The 20,189-nt window shown below is 36.0% G+C and overlaps 1 protein-coding gene across 1 annotated transcript; it reads left to right on the top strand.

The window, feature by feature from the left end:
• Positions 1-15,262: 15,262 nt before the first annotated feature.
• On the top strand, positions 15,263-16,090 carry LOC131675618 (E3 SUMO-protein ligase ZBED1-like). The gene has a single exon (XM_058954658.1). The coding sequence runs from the start codon at positions 15,263-15,265 to the stop codon at positions 16,088-16,090; it is 828 nt and encodes a 275-aa protein (XP_058810641.1).
• Positions 16,091-20,189: the final 4,099 nt, after the last annotated feature.

Raw genomic sequence — 20,189 nt, 5'->3', positions numbered from 1 at the left:
TTTCATATCTCTTACAAGAATTTTTATATAATTTTCAATATCCGATGAACTGATTATTTTAGAATTAGGTTCTTTACGAAAGTTCCATTAATCCAGGCGTCTTGCTGAATGCTTTATCATTCACAGTCACATTATCGTTTTGTAAAGAAATTGGAAAATTGCCTATGACATATGTATTTTCATGCAAGCGAACACCAAATGTCTTGTCTAAATTACTTTTCTGTTGCGGTTCATGCAATAGTCGAATATAGTTTCCTACAATCGAGTCATCCAATAGCTGTTTTTTTGTTTTGTAGTGACATTTGAACTAACATTGTCTAAATTTATTGAAGGTCTATCAGGTGATGATTCACTAGTCTTACTAAATTCGTCTTCATCAGCATTATCATCATCATCATCAGCAGCATTAACAATAGACATAGCGGATTCAAATGTAGAATCAAGCGGATGTAATGTAGAATTTAAGTCATCAACGGTACTATTGAAATATCGAGATTTATAGGGAGTGTTAGCTGTTGTTTTTGACTTGAAAACTTTATCGAACGTAATTTTCTTCTCCTTGTTCATTTCCTGTTAAGTATTATCGTTATTTTTATCAATAGCTACCTCCACAAGTTTCCTCAATGGATTAACCATAGGTTTAAAAGTTTCATTCAATGTATTTTCTAAATCAGCTTTGTCACGTTTTATTAGTTGATACTTACGTCTGATGGTATCACGAGCCTCAGATAATTGCTCGAGCATCTTCTTTTCTTTTTCAAAATTAGCCATATTGACGCTTGTAATTTCTAAAGTTAAATAATCTTCATTCGCTCACTCCGCTATATTAAGTAAAAGAATCAAATCTCTTTCTATACCATGCGTGATTGATTGGTCGCTCTCTATCGATAACTAAAAATCAACGATTATCGTCTCTCTAACATTTTGAACAATTTGCTTTAAATTTCTCAGAAGTTATATCTAAGTTAACATGATCATTGTAAATATATTTAATATTCACGTCATTTTGTCGAAACAAAACTAGTAAATTCACATTATCTCGAATGAGATGCTTCGGTATGCGAGCGTATGATTGACAGAGATAGAAACTATCTAATTTTTTATGTCTTTCCATACAGAAGAATGCTCTCACGTTGTCCTGCTGTTCAGTGGCTATATCGTCAAAAATCATGATGGAATTTGGATTAGCTTTATCCGGTGAAACAACTGCCTCATGCTCGCTGAATGCATAATACTGTATATAATCAATCGGTTCCAATAAATCTTTTAAAAACTTATACTTTGGTTGATTGAGGGACTTTGAATAAACATAAACGTTTTCGAATCTAAGTCCATTAGGATGTGTGATTAGTGTTAGCAAACAGTTAGTTTTTCCAGTTACTAGGACCTCAAAAAACTGCTCGTATACTGTCAGGTAGTAGTTCACCATGTCTTTTTTCCTGTTTTTCCGTCTCAACCACATTATCAAAATTTCAAACTTGTAACTTAAGTGGTTACTCTTTAAAGTCCATATTGTTTTCTAGTCACCGATCAAACGAGGAATGAGACTACTAAGTATAAAAACACTGTTTATATATTTTTAGTTTCATTAAGACTTTGTCCTCTGATGAGGTATGATCATTTGTCACAAAAGAAAGACTGGCGGTGTTGGCTTAGTAAATAAGATCATTAATAACTTACCATTCGAAGCTCATTTGCCTGGTTATCAGTATTGCGGGCCGGGAACTAAATTGAAGAAACGACTTGCTCGTGGTGATCCTAGAAAAAATCCGCTAGATGCTGCTTGTAAAGATCACGATATTGCTTATTCTCAGAATCGAGAGAACATTGAGGCGAGAAACGAAGCCGACAAAATTCTAGCTAAACAGGCCTGGGATAGAGTGCAAGCGAAAGATAGTAGTTTTGGTGAGAAAGTTGCTGCGTTTGCTGTAGCCAATATAATGAAAGTTAAAAGTAAACTTGGTATGGGTGTTCAAATTTTAAAACGAGAAAAGAAACGAAGTAAGGGATAAAAAAATCGTCAACAACAACGACAGCGATGAAAGACACATGTAAAAAGTAAAAATCTATCAATTGCATTGAAAAAAATTATTAACGCTGCCTCGCGAAATGTTGTACCTAGTAATAAATCACTCTTTGTCATTCGTTCGGCTATAAAAGGCGCTAAAGAAGCTGTGAAGAAGGCTGGTGGAAGAAGAAAAATAAATATGCCTCGTATTCTACCAATTCTTAGTAAAGTGGGTGGAGCTCTTCCTTTTTTAATTCCATTATTTGCAGCTTTGAACGCCACTGGAGCTTTAGCTGGAGGAGCTGCTTCAATAGCAAAAGCCGATAACAGTACTAAGGCCGCTCAAAATTAATTGAAAGAAGCTCATAGACACAATAAAACTATGGAAGCTATTGCTATTGGTAAAGGACTTTATTTGAAACCACATCGTAAAGTTTATGGTCTTCATCTGAAACCATATTCAAGTGGAAAAGGTTTAAAAAAAGAAAAGCTCAAAGTAACTTTACCTAATCGAGCACTGACAGATTATGATATAAGAAAATATGCTAAAATACTAAAAATTGCAAATTTTCGAGGTGTTTTCATGCGTGATGCTCTACCGGCCGATGGACCTCGATATTAAGAGACAGCTATTGTAAATTTAGATGATAAACGTGGACCAGGTACTCATTGGGTAGCATATAAAAAGAAAGGTAATGAAGTTATGTATTTTGATAGTTTTGGTAATCTACAGCCGCCTGTAGATCTATTGCTTTATCTCAAAGTTAATAGAATCATGTATAATTATATTAGATATCAAGATTTTAATACATACAATTGCGGCCATCTATGTCTCAAATTTCTTTTAAACAAACTATAGAAAAGATAACTAGTATAAAAAATACTCATTCGACGAATGACTATCATTAATATGAATATGTCATGGAGAATACACTGACATTGAGTCTCTCTAGAACATCATCCGTACTCGAATTATATTATTTTCCACCGATGGAATTGATACCAAACAAAAAATACGTTCTTGGTCTAGTTGAGCTATTAACATTTAATTCAATACCAAACATTGACGTTGCTTATAATAAATTTTACATTGAAGGTCAAGAAGCTATCACTTTACCGACTGGTAGCTACGAAATAGAAGATATTGAAAGCTTTCTCAAAGAAGTATTAGCACATAAAGGTATATCGTTTAGCCTTAAACCAAATAATAATACTTAACGTAGTATCATTCAGTGCAGTCAAAAAATACATTTTGAACCAGAAGATTCTATTGGATCAATTTTAAGCTTCACTAGAAGCACGCTCGTTGAAAACGAAACACATAGTTCTGACTTACCTGTCACTATACTCAAAGTCAACGCTTTACGTCTACAGTGTAATATTACTACAGGCTCTTACATAAACGATCGCAAAGTACATACTATATATGAATTTTTCCTAGCAGTCCCACCTGGATATAAGATTATAGAAGTTCCCTCTTACATCATTTACCTGCCAGTCGCTGTGAGGAGCATTTATCATTATCAAATTCGTATAGTTGATCAAGACGAAAACCTAGTTAACTTTCGAGGAGAAGTCATCACAGTGCGAGTACATATAAAGACTATATTTTAGTAATGGGTATCATTTACAATATAAAGACCGGTCGATGCTATATTAAGAGACAAAAATGTTAATCAATAACCAGTCAACAGCAAGCTATCAGACCGCTGACACCTCAGAACATTCAATTCCTGAAAAGCTTGAGACTAAAAGTCGTCGAAAATCGCGGAAGAAAATATTGTGCATATTAGTGTGTTATATAAAACAACAACAACAACAATATGGAGGGAATTCTAGACATTCATTCAGCTGTCGCTTTCGATGAGTCTATAGATCATTATGAAGTTCATGCGCATCAGCCTTATTCATTATCATATTTCAATAATAGCGATGAACGGCTATTATTAATTATTTTATTATTATTAATTATTATTAATTAATTATTTGAGGGGTTGGGTATCTAAAGGTATTATCATTTCGATTTTGCGTAATAAATGGGATATGAGAAAAATTTTGACAAGCCGCGTTACTCACAGTAGACAATTAACGCAGTCATAAGCTAACCGTTCAGGCCTTTTCTACAGATATCTACTGTAATCCGGACGACTTTATTAGACGATTCGTAACTATAGATAAAACATGGATACATCACTACACTTTTGAGACGAAGGAATAGTCAAAACAGTAGATTGTTAAAGGTGAACGAGCTATGAGTGCAAAATCGGTTAACTCGGCCGGCAAGGTTATAGTTATTGTTTTTTAGCATACATGTAGAACGTGTATCATTATCGATTATTTAGACAAAGTACAAAAAATCATCGTAAAATATTATGTCTCATTATTGAACCGGACAAGTAAGAAAATTAAGAATAATCGTCCTCATTTGAACAAGAAAAAATTCTGTTTCTTCAAGAAAATATACAAGTGCACACTAGCATAGTTTCAATGATTAAAATTAAGAAAATGAAGTTCGAATTAGTGGATCATCCGCCGTATTCACCAAATTTGACCCTCAGTGACGTTATTTTATTTTCAAACCTAAAAATGTGGCTTGCCGGACAGCAATTCATGTCAAATGAGGAGATAATGATAAAAACAAATGGCTATTCTAAGAAATTTCGACAATCCTATTTTTTTGATAATTTAGAAAAATTCGAAGAATGTCTGAAAACATATCTCGAGCTGAAAGGAGATGATGTTGAAAAATAAAAAATCTACCTTAAAAATTAATTATTTTATCTTTTTCTAAAGACATGTTGATACATCTTGTATTTTATTTAGCCAAGTGCCGCTCTCCCCTCTCAATGGTTTTTGTATGCTTCACTTTCGTGCGCTCCCGAATTTTTGACCGGTCTCTCTTTTACGATTGCATTCATGATTTTCTCCCGCGGTCACTCGTTATTATACGGGCACGCCTTAAAAAGTATTGAACATGACACAAAATTTTTTCTGGGGGTATATATTTAACATTTTGTAAGATTTTTGAATTTATGATCAAGAAAATTAAACCTTATTCGAATTGATTTAAGATAAAAAAAACTTGATCGTGATATCTTTATAAAAATAATTTTCATAAATCATCAAAGAAATCGTTCAATTTTTAGACATCTTAATATTAGCTTTTACGTTGGAATTGTTCAAAAAAATATGTAATTCATATTTTTAATACTTTACAAAAAAATTCAATATTTAGTATCAATTTAAATATCTTTCTTGGGTGCTTCGATGTGAAACTGCCCATATGCATTGACGACATTATAATATCATATACGTATTTCTATTTGCCTGATTAAAAATCATATTGGTAATAAACAACGAATTTCATCACTTACTTTTGGCGAGGTCATTGTTAACAAAATTTATATGAAGAAGTAAAATGCGGCGAGTATATTCACATTGTTTTCTAACATTATTCAGATTACTTTTTATGTACTTATCAAAAAGTATAATGTTTTTATGCTGTAATGCTGCATTTATGTTAGCTGTGAAAAAAGTAAATATCGAACATGTAATAAAGTTTGAGTAAACACAAATATATTTATGCATATTAACTTATTTGTACGAAGAAATTATAGATTTCGGCGAATTAAGTATATATGCCGTTATTCGGATAATTATTCTAATATAAACTTTGTCATTGACAAGTAAGATGCGTAGCTTACATTTCGAGTTCAATAATTAGCCCTATCACGTCGATACGAAAGAGTAAGTACGTAACGAATTATGATAAGTAAATAACGGGTTATGGTAACAAACCGGGTATCGGTAATTTAATTTCCTATTGTATCAACCCTCCCAGAAACATTTGAAAATCTATCTAGCGGGATAGATTAGTCTAAGCACGTCTCCATAATATTTCCGGGAATATTACTCATCGCATATTAAATTGGCAAAAATACAGGAAGGGGCATATCAGCCTACGGTATAAAAAGGCTGGATTGGAATCCGCTCAGTACAGTACAGTACGCAGTACACAGTTGACAATTCAGCAGTTTGACAGTTCAAATCACGCAGTATACGTTTCGCAAAGTACTAATATAGTTATTTTTTAAGTCTAACTATCCGGCTATTCAGAACCGGGATTATACTCTGCTAAGCATTATAATAATTGTCTTTAAACAATAAATCTTAAATCAAGCGCAAACACCTAAGACTGTTCGTAAAAACCTCTTCTGAAATCCAATCGTAATAAGGTAAGAAACTAAGTTATCTACTTAAAACGCGCTACGTATAATAAAGGCGCTATCCCTTTAACCAACCTCTGCTTAACTCCTGATTAAGATCCAACCTTTACCAACGCGACAGTATTTGAATACATTATTACGTCTAGTAGTAACATCTTCTCGCCTAGACATAACAATTAGGGGCCCCTCATTTCTTGGTAATTAGGATCTTATCGCAAAAATTACAATGGTCGAAACACCTTACGGACGAAAACTAATCACACTCAAAATACTAACAAAAAAAATTAGCGAAATAGAACCAAACTTTACAACGAACAGGGAACCTACGCTTACAGAATATCTCACATATCTGCATCAAAGATTTCAACCCACCGAAATAAAACAAATTACCCGAGTCGAAGAATTACAAAGATTAAAATATAATTTACAAGACTACATTGATACAAACCCATTGGACTGTCTATGTAAAGATGACTTAATATTTGACATCCTCATTGAAATGACTAGTAAAAATTTTAATCCAGCATTCCTCCTTAACGCTATTACGGATATTAATTTTGAAAAATTAAAATTAGATAAAACTGAAATTCCATTACTCGAGCTCATAGAAAATCAAACGGGTTACGAGACAGTAATTGAAAATTCAGACACGTACAACGCACCCATTACAAACGTATCTATGACTAACACACCGTCCTCTTCCAAATCACCAGAAATGACTCATAATAAATCGGAAAAAGTTGATTTCACTCCAACACGACATTTTGCCCCTACAAACAAAACTAATTTTGCAAGCAGCCCATTTACTATGTATTATACGCCGGGGACTTTCAAAACGGGACTAATGAATTCCACACAAAACATAGTATCGCCAATAAACAATTTTAACTTGAAAGACGCTGTTAACTTCGTACCTAAGTTCGACGGATTTAACATACCCTTACACTTATTTATCGACGGTTGTCGAGAGGCACGCAGCATAGTCCCGACAATCAATGAAAATGATCTCACCAAGTTAATTAAAATCAAACTAAGCGGTGAAGCACTTAAAAGCGTGCAAGGAAAAACGTTTGATAATGTAGAACAAACGATTAAATTTTTAGACCTACTGTTCGGATCAGCAAAAACTTGTAATCAATTAACAGACGAATTAGCAACGTTAAAACAAAAACGTGGTGAGAATGTAGTCACATTTTCTAATAGAGTGAAAACAGTAGCTGACGAACTTTTTGAAGCAGCAGTAAGGGAAAATCGAAACTATGCGGGATTTAAAAGCCAACTTGAAAAAGACAAAGTAAAATTCTTCATCCGCGATTTATACTGGGTCATCAAAGCACGTATGGGGGAAGCCGAAAATTTAGAATTAGCTACAACGAAAGCAATAGAAATTGAATCAAGTCCCTTCTGCCGCGTCAGAAAAAGAATCCGCCTCCTCAGGAAGTAGACACGTCAGTAACGGAAACTGACACGAATATTAATTATCCTACAGTTACTGAAAACACGTACTGCTCCGAAGACAATAAAATTGGCACACAATATAATACGCATAATCAAGACTCTAAAAATAAACAGGACTCACAACCAAAACGGGATATGACCTCTTTAAAAGACGTGATGCTTGAAGACTCAGCCAACTCCCCTACCGGACCCGTAACTTTACCCAATGAAAACATTATCTATTGTCGGGATGCACTATTTATGAGGCGAGATAATTACTTGTATTTCACTGACACCTTTGGTACTCCCCTGGATGAAGGTGCACTCAGTTTATTTAAACATGATAAACTACCACAAATGAACAAATTGCAATTAACCGTTCCCACTACAATCAAAATAGGAAACAAGATGCATTTTATTATCCCAATCCGTCATGAAACTAGAGAGACCACCGAAAACATTAGAAATTATATATACCAGGCACTGAAGCAATTAGTAATAAATATAACTGAAAATAAAATTAAAACCGTCAGTATAGCCCAAAGTAAAAAAATTAAGCTTGTCGATTTCTTTGAAATTTTACGAATGATAAAAAATACACTGGGACCTTCTGAAGTCAAGATTATAGTTTGTCAGGGACTTATAGTGTTCGCCCCAATCGAGCATCGTCAACAAGTAATCGAAGAGGCCCACTGTTCAGCTATAGGCAACAAACTATAGCTACAAACGTATCAAGAATAAATACTATTGGGTACACCTGAAGGAAGATGTGCAAGAGTTCATTCAAAAATGCTTACCATGCCAATTGAGAAAATTAAATAGACATAATGTCAAACAAAAAATGATCATAACCGATACCCCACCAGTTCCCTTTTTTAAAGTCAGCATAGACGTAGTAGGCCCACTCGAGCCTACCAAAACGGTAAACGCTTACTTACTTACCTGCATGTGCACGTTTACCAAATACGCCATAGCGGCACCCATGACAGACCAAACAGCTACTACTGTAGCTGATAACCTTATTAAAAAACTAATATGTACCTTTGGAGCACCTAACGTCATAGTAAGTGACAGAGGCACTAACTTCACTTCAAAACTAATGAAACGTATTGCAGCCCGCTTCAAAATTAGGCATATTACTACAACGGCTTATCACCCGCAGGCTAACAATGTTAAACGAATTCATTTATTGTTAATTGAGTATCTAAAAATGTTCACTTCCAAGACCAAAAATTGGGACGAGTATGTCGAACTTGCTATATTTAATTATAATACATGCTGGCACAGCAGCCACCAGTTCTCACCATGGGAACTGCTGTTCGCTCGCAAGCCACGCCTACCAAGCACGGAGTCCTTGCTAGAGCAAGATTTACTACCTACCTACGAAGGCTACGTGGAAAACTTGGTCAAACAGTTACGCAATATACATGAAATAGCTAGAGAAAAATTAATAACATATAAAGAAAAAATCAAAATGCAATATGATAAAAAAACAAATCCTACCAAATTCAAAGTCGGTCAATGGGTTTTTCTAAAAAGCGGCCCAAAGCCTCATAAACTCACAGGCAGTCACTTTGCCGGTCCCTACTTGGTCCTGGAAGTGGGAGAAAAAGAAAATATTAAAATAAAAATAAACGAAAAAGAAACTGGAACGGTCCACGCCAATCGTTTAAAAAAATCGTACATCGAAACAAGTAGTGATTGAAAAATTATGTTTCAGATGAAAGCAGTAATTCTCAGCATCTTTGTCCAACAATACTTCAAAATAGTCACTCCTTTCATAGCCTATGAATGTTTTCAACGTTTTACTAACTTCACTACCTTCTCTCTTGTAGATATTGCTAATGCGACATTCCTACTCCGATAATCAATTCTACTGTAACTGAAATATCCCTCCTCCAACTTAATAATTTTACAACTGTAAAAGTTCGTTATTGCAAATTGAGGTCAAACGATCAGCCGAGACATGCGGCGCGCTCTCTCACGAATGGCCCCACCTTTTTCCGAAATAGAATATATTAAGGAAGTAACACGAGAACAATGCGTTAAAATGCACTCTTATCGAATAATGACGATCGGCGATAATCTAGTACAAAACTTAATGATAAATCAAACAACCGTACACCCGATAGAATTGGCAAGATACATTGCCTCAGACGGCACTTGCACTAACGCAGGAAGTTTCTTCGACCCTTACGGCACATTCAGCAATGTACACATTACCGGCTATGTTAAAGTATCACTCAAAGAAAGATTTAACTCCGTAACACTGGAAACAAATAAAATCAAACTCGAGTCCGGAACTTCTTATCAATTTACTGAAGAACGTTGCATTGATAGCATATTCGGATACGCATTCTGGGACAGAACCGAGTCTCAGGTGTGCCAAGCCAGCAAGTATACTAATCTATATTCAGGACCCGTCACTAAAGTAACAGAGATCGGCAATGAACGAAGACCACTTTATGTATTAGATTCTGAGGATATATCTTTTGTTTTCAAAGACCTCGGTAGAATGACAGTGCGGTTTTGAAATTATTAAAACAGAACACCCGAGATTATTCATATTAGAAAATCGGCTCGGTGAACATTTTATTTCTAACAGAGTTAAAAATATGCACGATCTAGATCTTTTCACTTATGTAAATTTAAAAATTTTATTTGTTGAAAAACATATCAAAAATCATTTGCAAAAATTATACCATGACGTACTACTACAGCAATGCGAATTAGAAAGAAAAGTTATTACGAATGCATTAAATATTGCCACTTTATCACCGGAACTTTTAGCATATTATTTAATGAGAGAACCCGGATACATGGCCATGATGGCGGGTGAAGCAGTACACATTATCAAGTACGTACCTGCAGAAGTCAAGGCTAGAAAGGCCGAAACGTGCTACCAAGAATTACTGGTCACGCGCGGTGAGACTCCGATGTTTATCACACCTTGTACGCATATAATAAAACAATACGGAACCAAAACCGCTTGCGATACTAAAATGTCGGTAATGTATAAGTTCGGTGACTCATGGGTAAAGGTTATTCCGGATGTCACTAGTCAAGAAACCCCACACATAATCAAACCACAGGCCAAGCAAAATTGGGAATATAATAACCCCATAAACACGGCAACAAGCGGAATTTACACATATAACGACATCGAACACCTTCGCACGTTTATAATGTTCCTTACAGAACGGAACGCGGTCCTTAATCAAATCGCGTTCGGCTTCGCTGGAAAATCCAATCTAGCCCCGGGAATATCCATATCTAAACTACTCGACGAAGATACCCTGAATCGTATTGCGAATTCCACGTGGGAATCGCAATGGAGTAGGGGTGTTCGATTCCAGTCGATTCCTAAAAAAGTAGTCGATTCTTTTTGTGAAGAATCGATTATTGCGTCGTTTCTTTTCCGACTCAATTCTAATCGATTCGATTCTTTTCTGACTGGGAATCGAATCGAATCGAACTCAACGCCGTCACAGCGCATGCGCTTGATAGTCGAAGCATTTCAAAATGTCGAGATTCAAATTTTTGCGCCTTTTTATGCACCAACCAATGAGATTGCTGGATGTCGGCGACGCATTTTTATCCATCATTCTTTTAAGAAAGGATTCTTTTAAGAAAGGATTATTGGGCGGTGTAAACACAGCGTTTTTTGTTTTGTGCGAAAACTCGACTCGGTCATCGACTTCGACACTTTACACTTTGTCACTTTCTGTCGGATCGTCGCTGTGTATAGTGTCATCACTCATTGTCAGTAATCAGTACCAATAACAAAGAACAATTATTGCTTTTTTTATTTGCAAAAATTTATATCATCATCATGGCCGAGTTTAGAAAGCTGTCAGGCGTTACGAAAATAGATTTTACTAGGGGAGAAGAAATAGAGCTGCATAACCAAATCTTTTTTTTAATTCGAGAAGTGCAAAAGAAATCTGCGAAAGAATTTAGTTTGATGAGTATGAAGGCAGTTAAAAACAAGTGTATGTTGTACGTCTCCGAAGAGTTGCAGAAGAATCCTTACATTCGTGATGATGTTAAACCAAATGGTAATAATCATCATATTGACAATTAGAAAATTAGTAGTTATGAAGTTTTCAGTGAGTTCATGTTTTTTTTATATTTTTAACAGTTACTGATGTGTGCAGAATGTATGAGTACCTCAAAGAGTGGTATTACTTTATTTTGGAAAAAATGAGAAGAAAACAAATTGAAATTTCTGGTCTATCGGTATATAAGTACCAATTATATAAAGAGTTCCGAAGATTGAAGATTATTTTTTAAATATATTTTATGAGACAATTTTTAAGATATTTTTAAGATTTATTATACAGACAGCATATTATGCAATAAAATATAAAAAAATACATATTTATATTTTTGAATTTTTTTATTTTAAAATTTCCCGCCAATTATGTCGATTATAACGGCCGGGGCCGTTTTCGCGGAAGATTGTCCGCGCGCGAGGCCGAGCATGGCGAAGCGGGCGAGCGAGCGAGGAGTGAAGAGAGAGAGACAGAACGAGACTCGATCAGGCGCGTGCCGTAGCAGAGAGTGGGGAGAGAAAACGATTTAGAGGGACTTGGACTTAGACCGGCGAGCTCGAAGGATCGTCACGTGCGCGCACGAACGAAAGAAAAAGGAGAGTGACCGGCAAGAGACAAAAGTGAAAGTGCGCAAGGAAGTAGAGACCATCCCCGAGGATCGCCGGAACCTGTAGATCGTCACCTCGAGTGGGCGATCACCAGGGGCAGAACTTGCCCGCCCGAGCAAGGGCGACATCGCGGGCGACTAGCGAGGGGTAGTCTGTCTGCAGCAGCTACTTCACGGTGAGTTTCGTTGCGTTTGCAAGCGATTATTTAGCGTGCGATAGTTGCGCGAGCGAGCGTCTCTCTCTCTAAAATAACATTGATAGCGAAATCTCGGCACGCGATATTGTGTATAAGATTTGCCTAAAAGAATAAAGCCCGATTTGACCTGCACTAGTGTTGTCGTTGTGTTGGGCGTACCTAGGAAGGCACCTCTGTCCCTTCCCACGCCCGTGATTAGAACCCACGCACGCTCTCGTGCTTAGCCATGCTTTCGCGATCCCTTTTTCAGGCCAGCGCGTGCCCACCCGTATTCGGCGGAACGCCAGGAAGCGGCTAGCTGATCGGGGCGGCGGTGAGCCCCGCACCGAACAGCGAAAACAAAATTCTTAACTGACCGCGAAAATAATTTGATTATTTCACAGGCCGTTACACGATATAGAAGAAAAAATAATTGAATCGGACATAATCGCCGCTTCGAGGATCAACATCTACAAGAACTTGTTTTACCAAACCAAAGTAAGCTTTTAAAATTATATCTACTGGTACCTGGAATTTTATTCATTTAACCTCAAATTTTTACAGTTTTACATTTCCTTTACTAGCGATTCTCTTATGTACGAATGGAGGACCCTTTTGCACAGCACCGTCAAAATGAGGGTAAGAGTACAATTCTCATTTACATTAGCTGGTGATATATGAATTTGATTATTATTATCATACGGGTTATGTTGTACATACGTACGAGGTGTGATCAAAAAGTAAGGTGAATTTTTATTTTTCTCAAAAAATATTTATTTATTCATCAATTTTTATTTTATCTCCTTCAAAGTAATCCCCCTCGGATATAATGCACTTGTGCCAACGCTTTTTCCAATCCTCAAAGCATTTCAAAAAATCATTTTTTGTGATTTTGTTTAGTTCATCCTTCGATGCCGTCTTTATCTCCTCAATCGTGGCAAAACGCCGTCTTTTCATGGGCCTCTTCAGTTTTGGGAACAAGAAGAAGTCACAGGGGGCCAGATCTGGGAAATACGGTGCCTGTGGCATCGTTACTGTGTTGGTTTTAGCCAAAAATTCGCGCACAAGCAACGATGTGTGAGCAGGGGCGTTACCTGTTTAGTGTTCCAGTCATAAAACCTATTGATGCAAATGAAAAAGGGGATGACTATGATCTATCAATAAGTATTATACCTGACATAACATGCGAGTTGTGTCAAGGTCATCATATGAGAACAGACAAAGTAAACTCGATTGGATCAAATAGTAAGATCATCTGAAAAGCACGATAATGATTAACGTGAAATATAGCACTTTATAATATTTTTTCTATCATTCAGATTCCAACGTCAGTTTCAAAGAACACTTGAAGGATTTTAGACACAAAGACTCACCAAATGAAAATATTCTAAATTCAATAGAAAATTCTTGTTCTTCTCAACGTGGCAGTTGTGAAACCACAAAGTAAGTTGTACTTAATTAATTCGAAACTTTTTAATTAATTTTTCAATGTAACAAATGATTTCTTTTAGGTGTAAAAAAATTAGTGTCATATGGAATCATTGCACAAGAGTTACGGAAGGAAATAGAGATTATTTAGTATGCTCATACTGCCAATTAAAATTCGTAGATAAAAAAAATACTACGAATATGACAAAACATCTAAAAATTAAACATTCATTGTTTTTTTCTCAAAGTAATGAAATAATAGAGGAACCTAAAACATCTCAAAAAAAAAACCATTCATCAACAAAAAGAAAACTTATTTCATCGGAAAGCAATATTCAACCATCAAAAAAACCGTTTTCGCCCGCAGAAGTTCCTGTAAGTAATATATGAAAATGATTTAAAATACGTGGTACGTGAATGAATCTTTGATTAACTTGATATTTACAGAAAATAAAAGTGAAATTGACTCCAAGTATAACATCGGCTTTCCAAAATCTGAAGAACTTCCAAGGTAAATTTATTTTATGCAGTATAATGATTAGTTTTATATGCACATTCAACTAATTTTCATTTTATTTACAGATGGTGGTGTAAAAGAGGATGAAGTAACGAATTTGGTGCTACACATGATATGTATCGGTAAGATGCCTCTCTCAACTGTGGAGAATCCAGGTTTTAGAGCATTGATGAAAAAAGGATTTCCACTCTACAAGATCCCATCGAGATCAACCATCACCGATCGCCTAGAGAGAAAATACTCGCTTTTAAAAAATCGTGTGGTTGAAAAGTTGCAACAGGCTTCCAGCTATTGTGTAACAGCAGACAACTGGACCGACCGATCCAATCAGAGCTACATGGGACTGACTATACACTACCTGGATCCAAAAACGTTAGTATATGAAAGTGTATGTCTCGGATGTATTCCTTTGTACGATCGTCACACATCTGACTATCTACAATCAGCAATCAAAACTATTTTATCAGAATTCAATATTGACATAAATAAAATAAGTTTAATGCTTACCGATTCAGAGGCAAGCATTAAAAAATCAGCCATAAGTATCGTTGGTTCGAGTCGATACTTGTCTTGTGTAGCACACGCGTGCTCTCACATACTACCCAACTCTGTGAAGTTGGTACCTGCTTTAGATGATATCGTTGTCAAAGTTAAAAGCATTGTATGTGTTATTAGACACAGTATCGTTGCCACAGATAAGTTGATTCAAAGTCAAATAGATGACACTGCAAATAAGGAAGTAACTAATCGAAAAGAAGCTCTCAGGCTTACGCAAGATTGTGCGACTAGGTAGACCTCAACAGTTGATATGCTGGACAGATATCTATCTTTGGAATTGTATATACCTATGGCATTACGCGAACTGAAGAAAAATCGCGTGAATTCTTTAAGCGCAGAAGAATCGGAGATTTTAACAGACATTCTACCCATCATGAAGCCATTTGCGAAAGTTATCGGAGATATCAGTGGAGATAAATATCCCACATGCAGCATCATCATTCCTATAGTAAATTGCCTCGAACTAACGATTAATAAGATTCATCCTTGTACAGACGTTGGAAAAGAATTCAAGGCCAACGTAATCAAAAATATGAAAGAGAAATTATTTCACGTGGAAAAGGTTCCCTCTCTCAGTATTGCAACACTTTTAGATCCTCGATTTAAAAAACTCCATTTTCATCAAATGCAAGCTGCTGCTGATGCTGTTCGCAGTATAGACAGAGAATTGAAGAAACAAAAACCCGCACAATCTACACACAAGAAGCTTGTAGAAATAGGTGAAGGTGACGATATTTGGAAGGCTCATGACTCGTTATTGGTTCAACATCAGGATAGAGTGACAACCATAAGAGATTCAGACTTAGATGAAGAGCTGAAGCACTGTTTGAAATTACCTCTGCTTCCGCGACAAGCAAATCATTTACAATATTGGCAATCTAAAGGGGCTCAATTCCCAAAATTAGCAAAATTAGCTTTCAAAAAATTAGCTAACCTTGCAACTACAGTCCCATCCGAACGTCAGTTTTCGAAAGCGGGATTGATTGATACTCCAAATAGATCTCAACTTACGGATATGCATTTAAATATGTTGGTTTTTTTGACTTCTTGTACAAAAGAAGAATGGGGAATTTCTTGAATATTTCTATGTAGTCTATGTTTTAGTAGTATAGGTGTTACTTTTTAAAAATATTTTATATATATATATATATATTTTTTTTTTTAATTTATTTATCTTATTTATTTCATCGGCTATCCACAAACCTTGTAACTCATTGGTAATTGGTACTCATCTGTTTCCTATGCTCACAAATCTAACGATTCTCTATGTATTCTGTTCTCAATCATTTTAAAAAATCATTTGGTATGTATTTAATGTGTTTTTATCTAGTTTCATAATAAATGAGAATTTATACAATAACACATTTAACCTGTAACATTTCTTCACTCAGTGTGCGTATTACATTCATCTCACTCATAACATAATATTTACCCTTTTTTTTCATTTTTTTCAGCGGAACGGTCAAAGGAGCTCTTTTACTCCACAGTTTGTACATCATGGCCCATTCTCTTTTGAATAAAAATCATTTTAATATACGTCTGATGTTTAATCGTTCCTTACTGAGTTTTTGTGATCCACTAAATTTTGTAATTTAATTATAATACGTCATTTATACACGTGGAAAAATGTTTTTTTTTTAAATAATAATAACACAAGATATCGATTCCACCGATTCTTCGATTCTTTTAGAAAATAATCGATTCTCAAGAATCGATTCTTTTTTTCCAGTCGATTATTGGAATCGATACTTTTCGGTGGAATCGAACATCCCTACTGTGGAGTCGATTCATTACATTCGGATCAGCGAGTGCCGCTGTTTTGGCCATCCTTATGATCTTTAGAGCAATTAAATTTGTCCTTGATATCATTATATCAAGTGGGTTATGCCCTTCATTCCCTCTATGGCTTTAGCATACACCTACTTGGCGTATTCTGGAATTCTTTGACTAACTTACTACTTTACCTAGCTAGGAAACCTGAAAGAGAAACAAACCCAGACAAGCTAAACAAGGAAGTCCCGCCGGCAATACAGCCCGAAGAGCGAACTACTATCTTTAAAATCGAACGTAACGATCAATTGATCCAGAAACCAAGCTACACACAGAGAAAGATATATCCAGTATTATCAGAACCAGAAATTCCACCATTAATCAACAAAATATAAAGGTCAACAATAGCTATATGTCTGAAAACATGGATCACAGAGCCACAAGAAAACTACTCGAAGACTTAACAATAGAAAAAAAGAGATTAAGTATATCAACACAAGTGCAAGATGAATCCGCAATGGAATTCGGACACAGAATAAATACATATTTAAAAAAATGCATTGTCATGGGAAAGGCTGCGCAAATGTTTTTATCTGAAGTTACTGAAGACGAAACTCAGAGAGAAAAATTAGCTATTTATATTTTTATTAAGGGCCTCAAACACGAAATCAGACGTTACGTTTGCCCTTTTATTTTTTACAACAAATTACAAGACGCACGCTTACACGCCGTACAAATAGAAAAAAATCTAATAGACATCAATCGCAGCAAAAGAAATTCGATCCGCCCCATATCAGAGTCTTTTAGAAAATAACAACACTGAACATTACACAAAAAAAACAACTGTTTCGCATTATTTTTTTTTTTAGGATACTGACAAGTAACTACAAGACATTGCAGTAGCCACCAGGTGCTAAACACCGAAAGACCTCACCCGTTACCAATCTCCTTCCGTAAAATCCCACAAAAATGTACAAAAATAACACTAATGAACAATCCCCCCCCTAACAAAATACCTCATACTAAAAACACGTTGCATAACAAATCAAAGGGTCTAGCCTATTAAGATGGTCAAAAGTGCCCCCAACGATTCTGAAAAAGTGGATAGACTATCTTGTTCAGCATGAAAAACAACTAAGATTCCCCAATTTTCAGACCCCTAAGTTCAAATGGGGCCTTATAAGGCCCTATTTTGTGATTTTCAGTTTTTCGACGATATCTCAGTCAATTTTTGAGCTAGAAAATTCTTTTTTTTTAAATTGTAGAGTTTTTTAAGCCCTACAAAACGGGGTAACTCGAAAAAATTTTGGCGGGAAATTCAAATTTTTAGAACCGTTCGAATATTTCAAAATGCGATATTTCAAAAACAAAGACAGACTCATCTCTGAAAAAAATATATATTATGTATTTATAGTCCAGAAATGTCTGTGAATTTTTTCAGATTTTTAAAAGTGGTGGAACCCCCTCAAAAAAAATAAAAACCGATAAAAAATACAGTTTTTTTACTTTAGAGCCGCGTAGGTTAAACCTACGATAAAATAAATACCACCATTGTGTTTTACGGAAAAAAATACATCAAAAACATGTATTATACGTTTAAAAATAGTTTAAACTCATTATTAAATCAGCAAAAATGATATTCTGCTAAGACTGTCAGCCTTATCCACACTATAGACAGCTATGCCTTTTGTATTCAGGGTAATTTAATATCATTTTCGAACATATGTTACATGTTTTCGATATATTTTTTCCCACAGAACACGATGGTGCTATTGATTTTGGCATATCATCCACCTAAGATGGGTCAGAAGCGAAAAACCAACAAAAATCCTGATTTGTATGGTCTTTATATTATTCATAAAATCTCAAACAATCATTGCACTGTGACGGTAAACGTCAAATTAGCGCTGATAATATAACTTAATTGTAGCCTGTGAGGGCAGCACCTGCCGGGGGGACGAAATTCGTAACGAAGGAATTCGGCACGCGAGCAGACGGAACGCGCGCGATTGAAACCGAACTAGTGAAGCGTCAACTGTCAACACGCCCGTTCGCCTTTGCTATTTCGCCGTTGTCAATTCGAGTGCCGCTTGAGTTAGATTACCAGAAGAATATCCAGAGCAGCAACATCCAGTTATCTATAATCGTTGCCGCCGAGGTGCCATACGATTGCCAGTTCGGAGCCAGGTCAAGAAAGTGTGTGGGAGGTTTCGCCATCGAGGGCGAAACCATAACCGCGTGCGCGTGTTCGCGACCGGCGATAAACATTCAAAACTGTTCCGCTCTGTGCGAGTTATTTGTGTTTCCTTCGATCGCCTGCAATAATAAGGTAAGCTGGCCAGCTTAATTTCGCGATCGCGGTTGCATGATTAATAATTAATTTCCGATATTCGAAGCGTGCATGCATCGGCTCTAATAACAAAGAGCAGCGAGCGTATCGGCAATACGTGTTGCCGACGAGCGAGCGTCAATGTAAACAAACGCGCGGGCCGACTTTATGTAGTGTTTGAATGATAATAAAAGGCTACGTCCGTGTTATTAACAAGTATTTGTCGACTCGCTCATTTCATATAGCTTCCACTCACCTTTCTTAGATCAGAGGACTTACTGGTTGACTGACGCACGTTTCCACATGCTCTCCGATTTATGTATTGAACATAAATAATTACGCGCGTCCTTTTAGTATAATTACGCGCATAAAATAATTAAACGGTTTTACCCCGTTACATGGCGCCCAACGCAAAAGAACCTACGGTGTTTTTGATTGTTCAAAACACCGGTTCTCAATAGTAACCTCGCGCCCAGTCAACCAGCGACTTAGGTGGCAATCAAGTGTTGTTGTGCACACTTGATACCGAAGGTCACGTTAGTAAACAAAGCCTGTTAGCTAGCTTGCGAAGGCCCGCCGCGGCGAAAAATTGTAAATAATAGCTGTGAACGCGTGCGAGTGCGACCGAAAGATTCTCAAGCGTAAACACCAACGAATTTTGAAAGTTGCCGCAAATAATATTATTATACCCGTTGGCCCGGGGAAAACTAACACCGGCAATTTTCAAACAAAATTAATTCAATTAAGTAATTTTATTTGACATCTTATTGTCTTAACGTAAATGTGTTTTTTTTTAATATTATTAACTGCGGTTATTGGTGACTACGCACAACGCTCGTTACAATATTTTAGATACTAACTCACACAGCCGTACTAACAAACAGTTAGTGCGTCTGATAGGCAGGATCATTATATTGCGTATTAACGAGCGAAGAATCTTTCGGCAAATAATTCGTAAAACGCCGTTGATCAAGCCCAGTGTTGGCTAATAAAATTTTTTTATTTTTTCACTCGGCATACGAATTGTAATACAACACTCGCACTCGCGTAACATACCTTTATTTTTACAAAGAAATTA

The sequence above is a fragment of the Phymastichus coffea genome, unplaced genomic scaffold (genome assembly GCF_024137745.1).
Source record: "Phymastichus coffea isolate CEN01 unplaced genomic scaffold, Cenicafe_Pcof_1.1 PCOF00027, whole genome shotgun sequence".
NCBI lineage: Eukaryota > Metazoa > Arthropoda > Insecta > Hymenoptera > Eulophidae > Phymastichus > Phymastichus coffea.
This window is presented reverse-complemented; position numbering and strand designations above follow the sequence as displayed.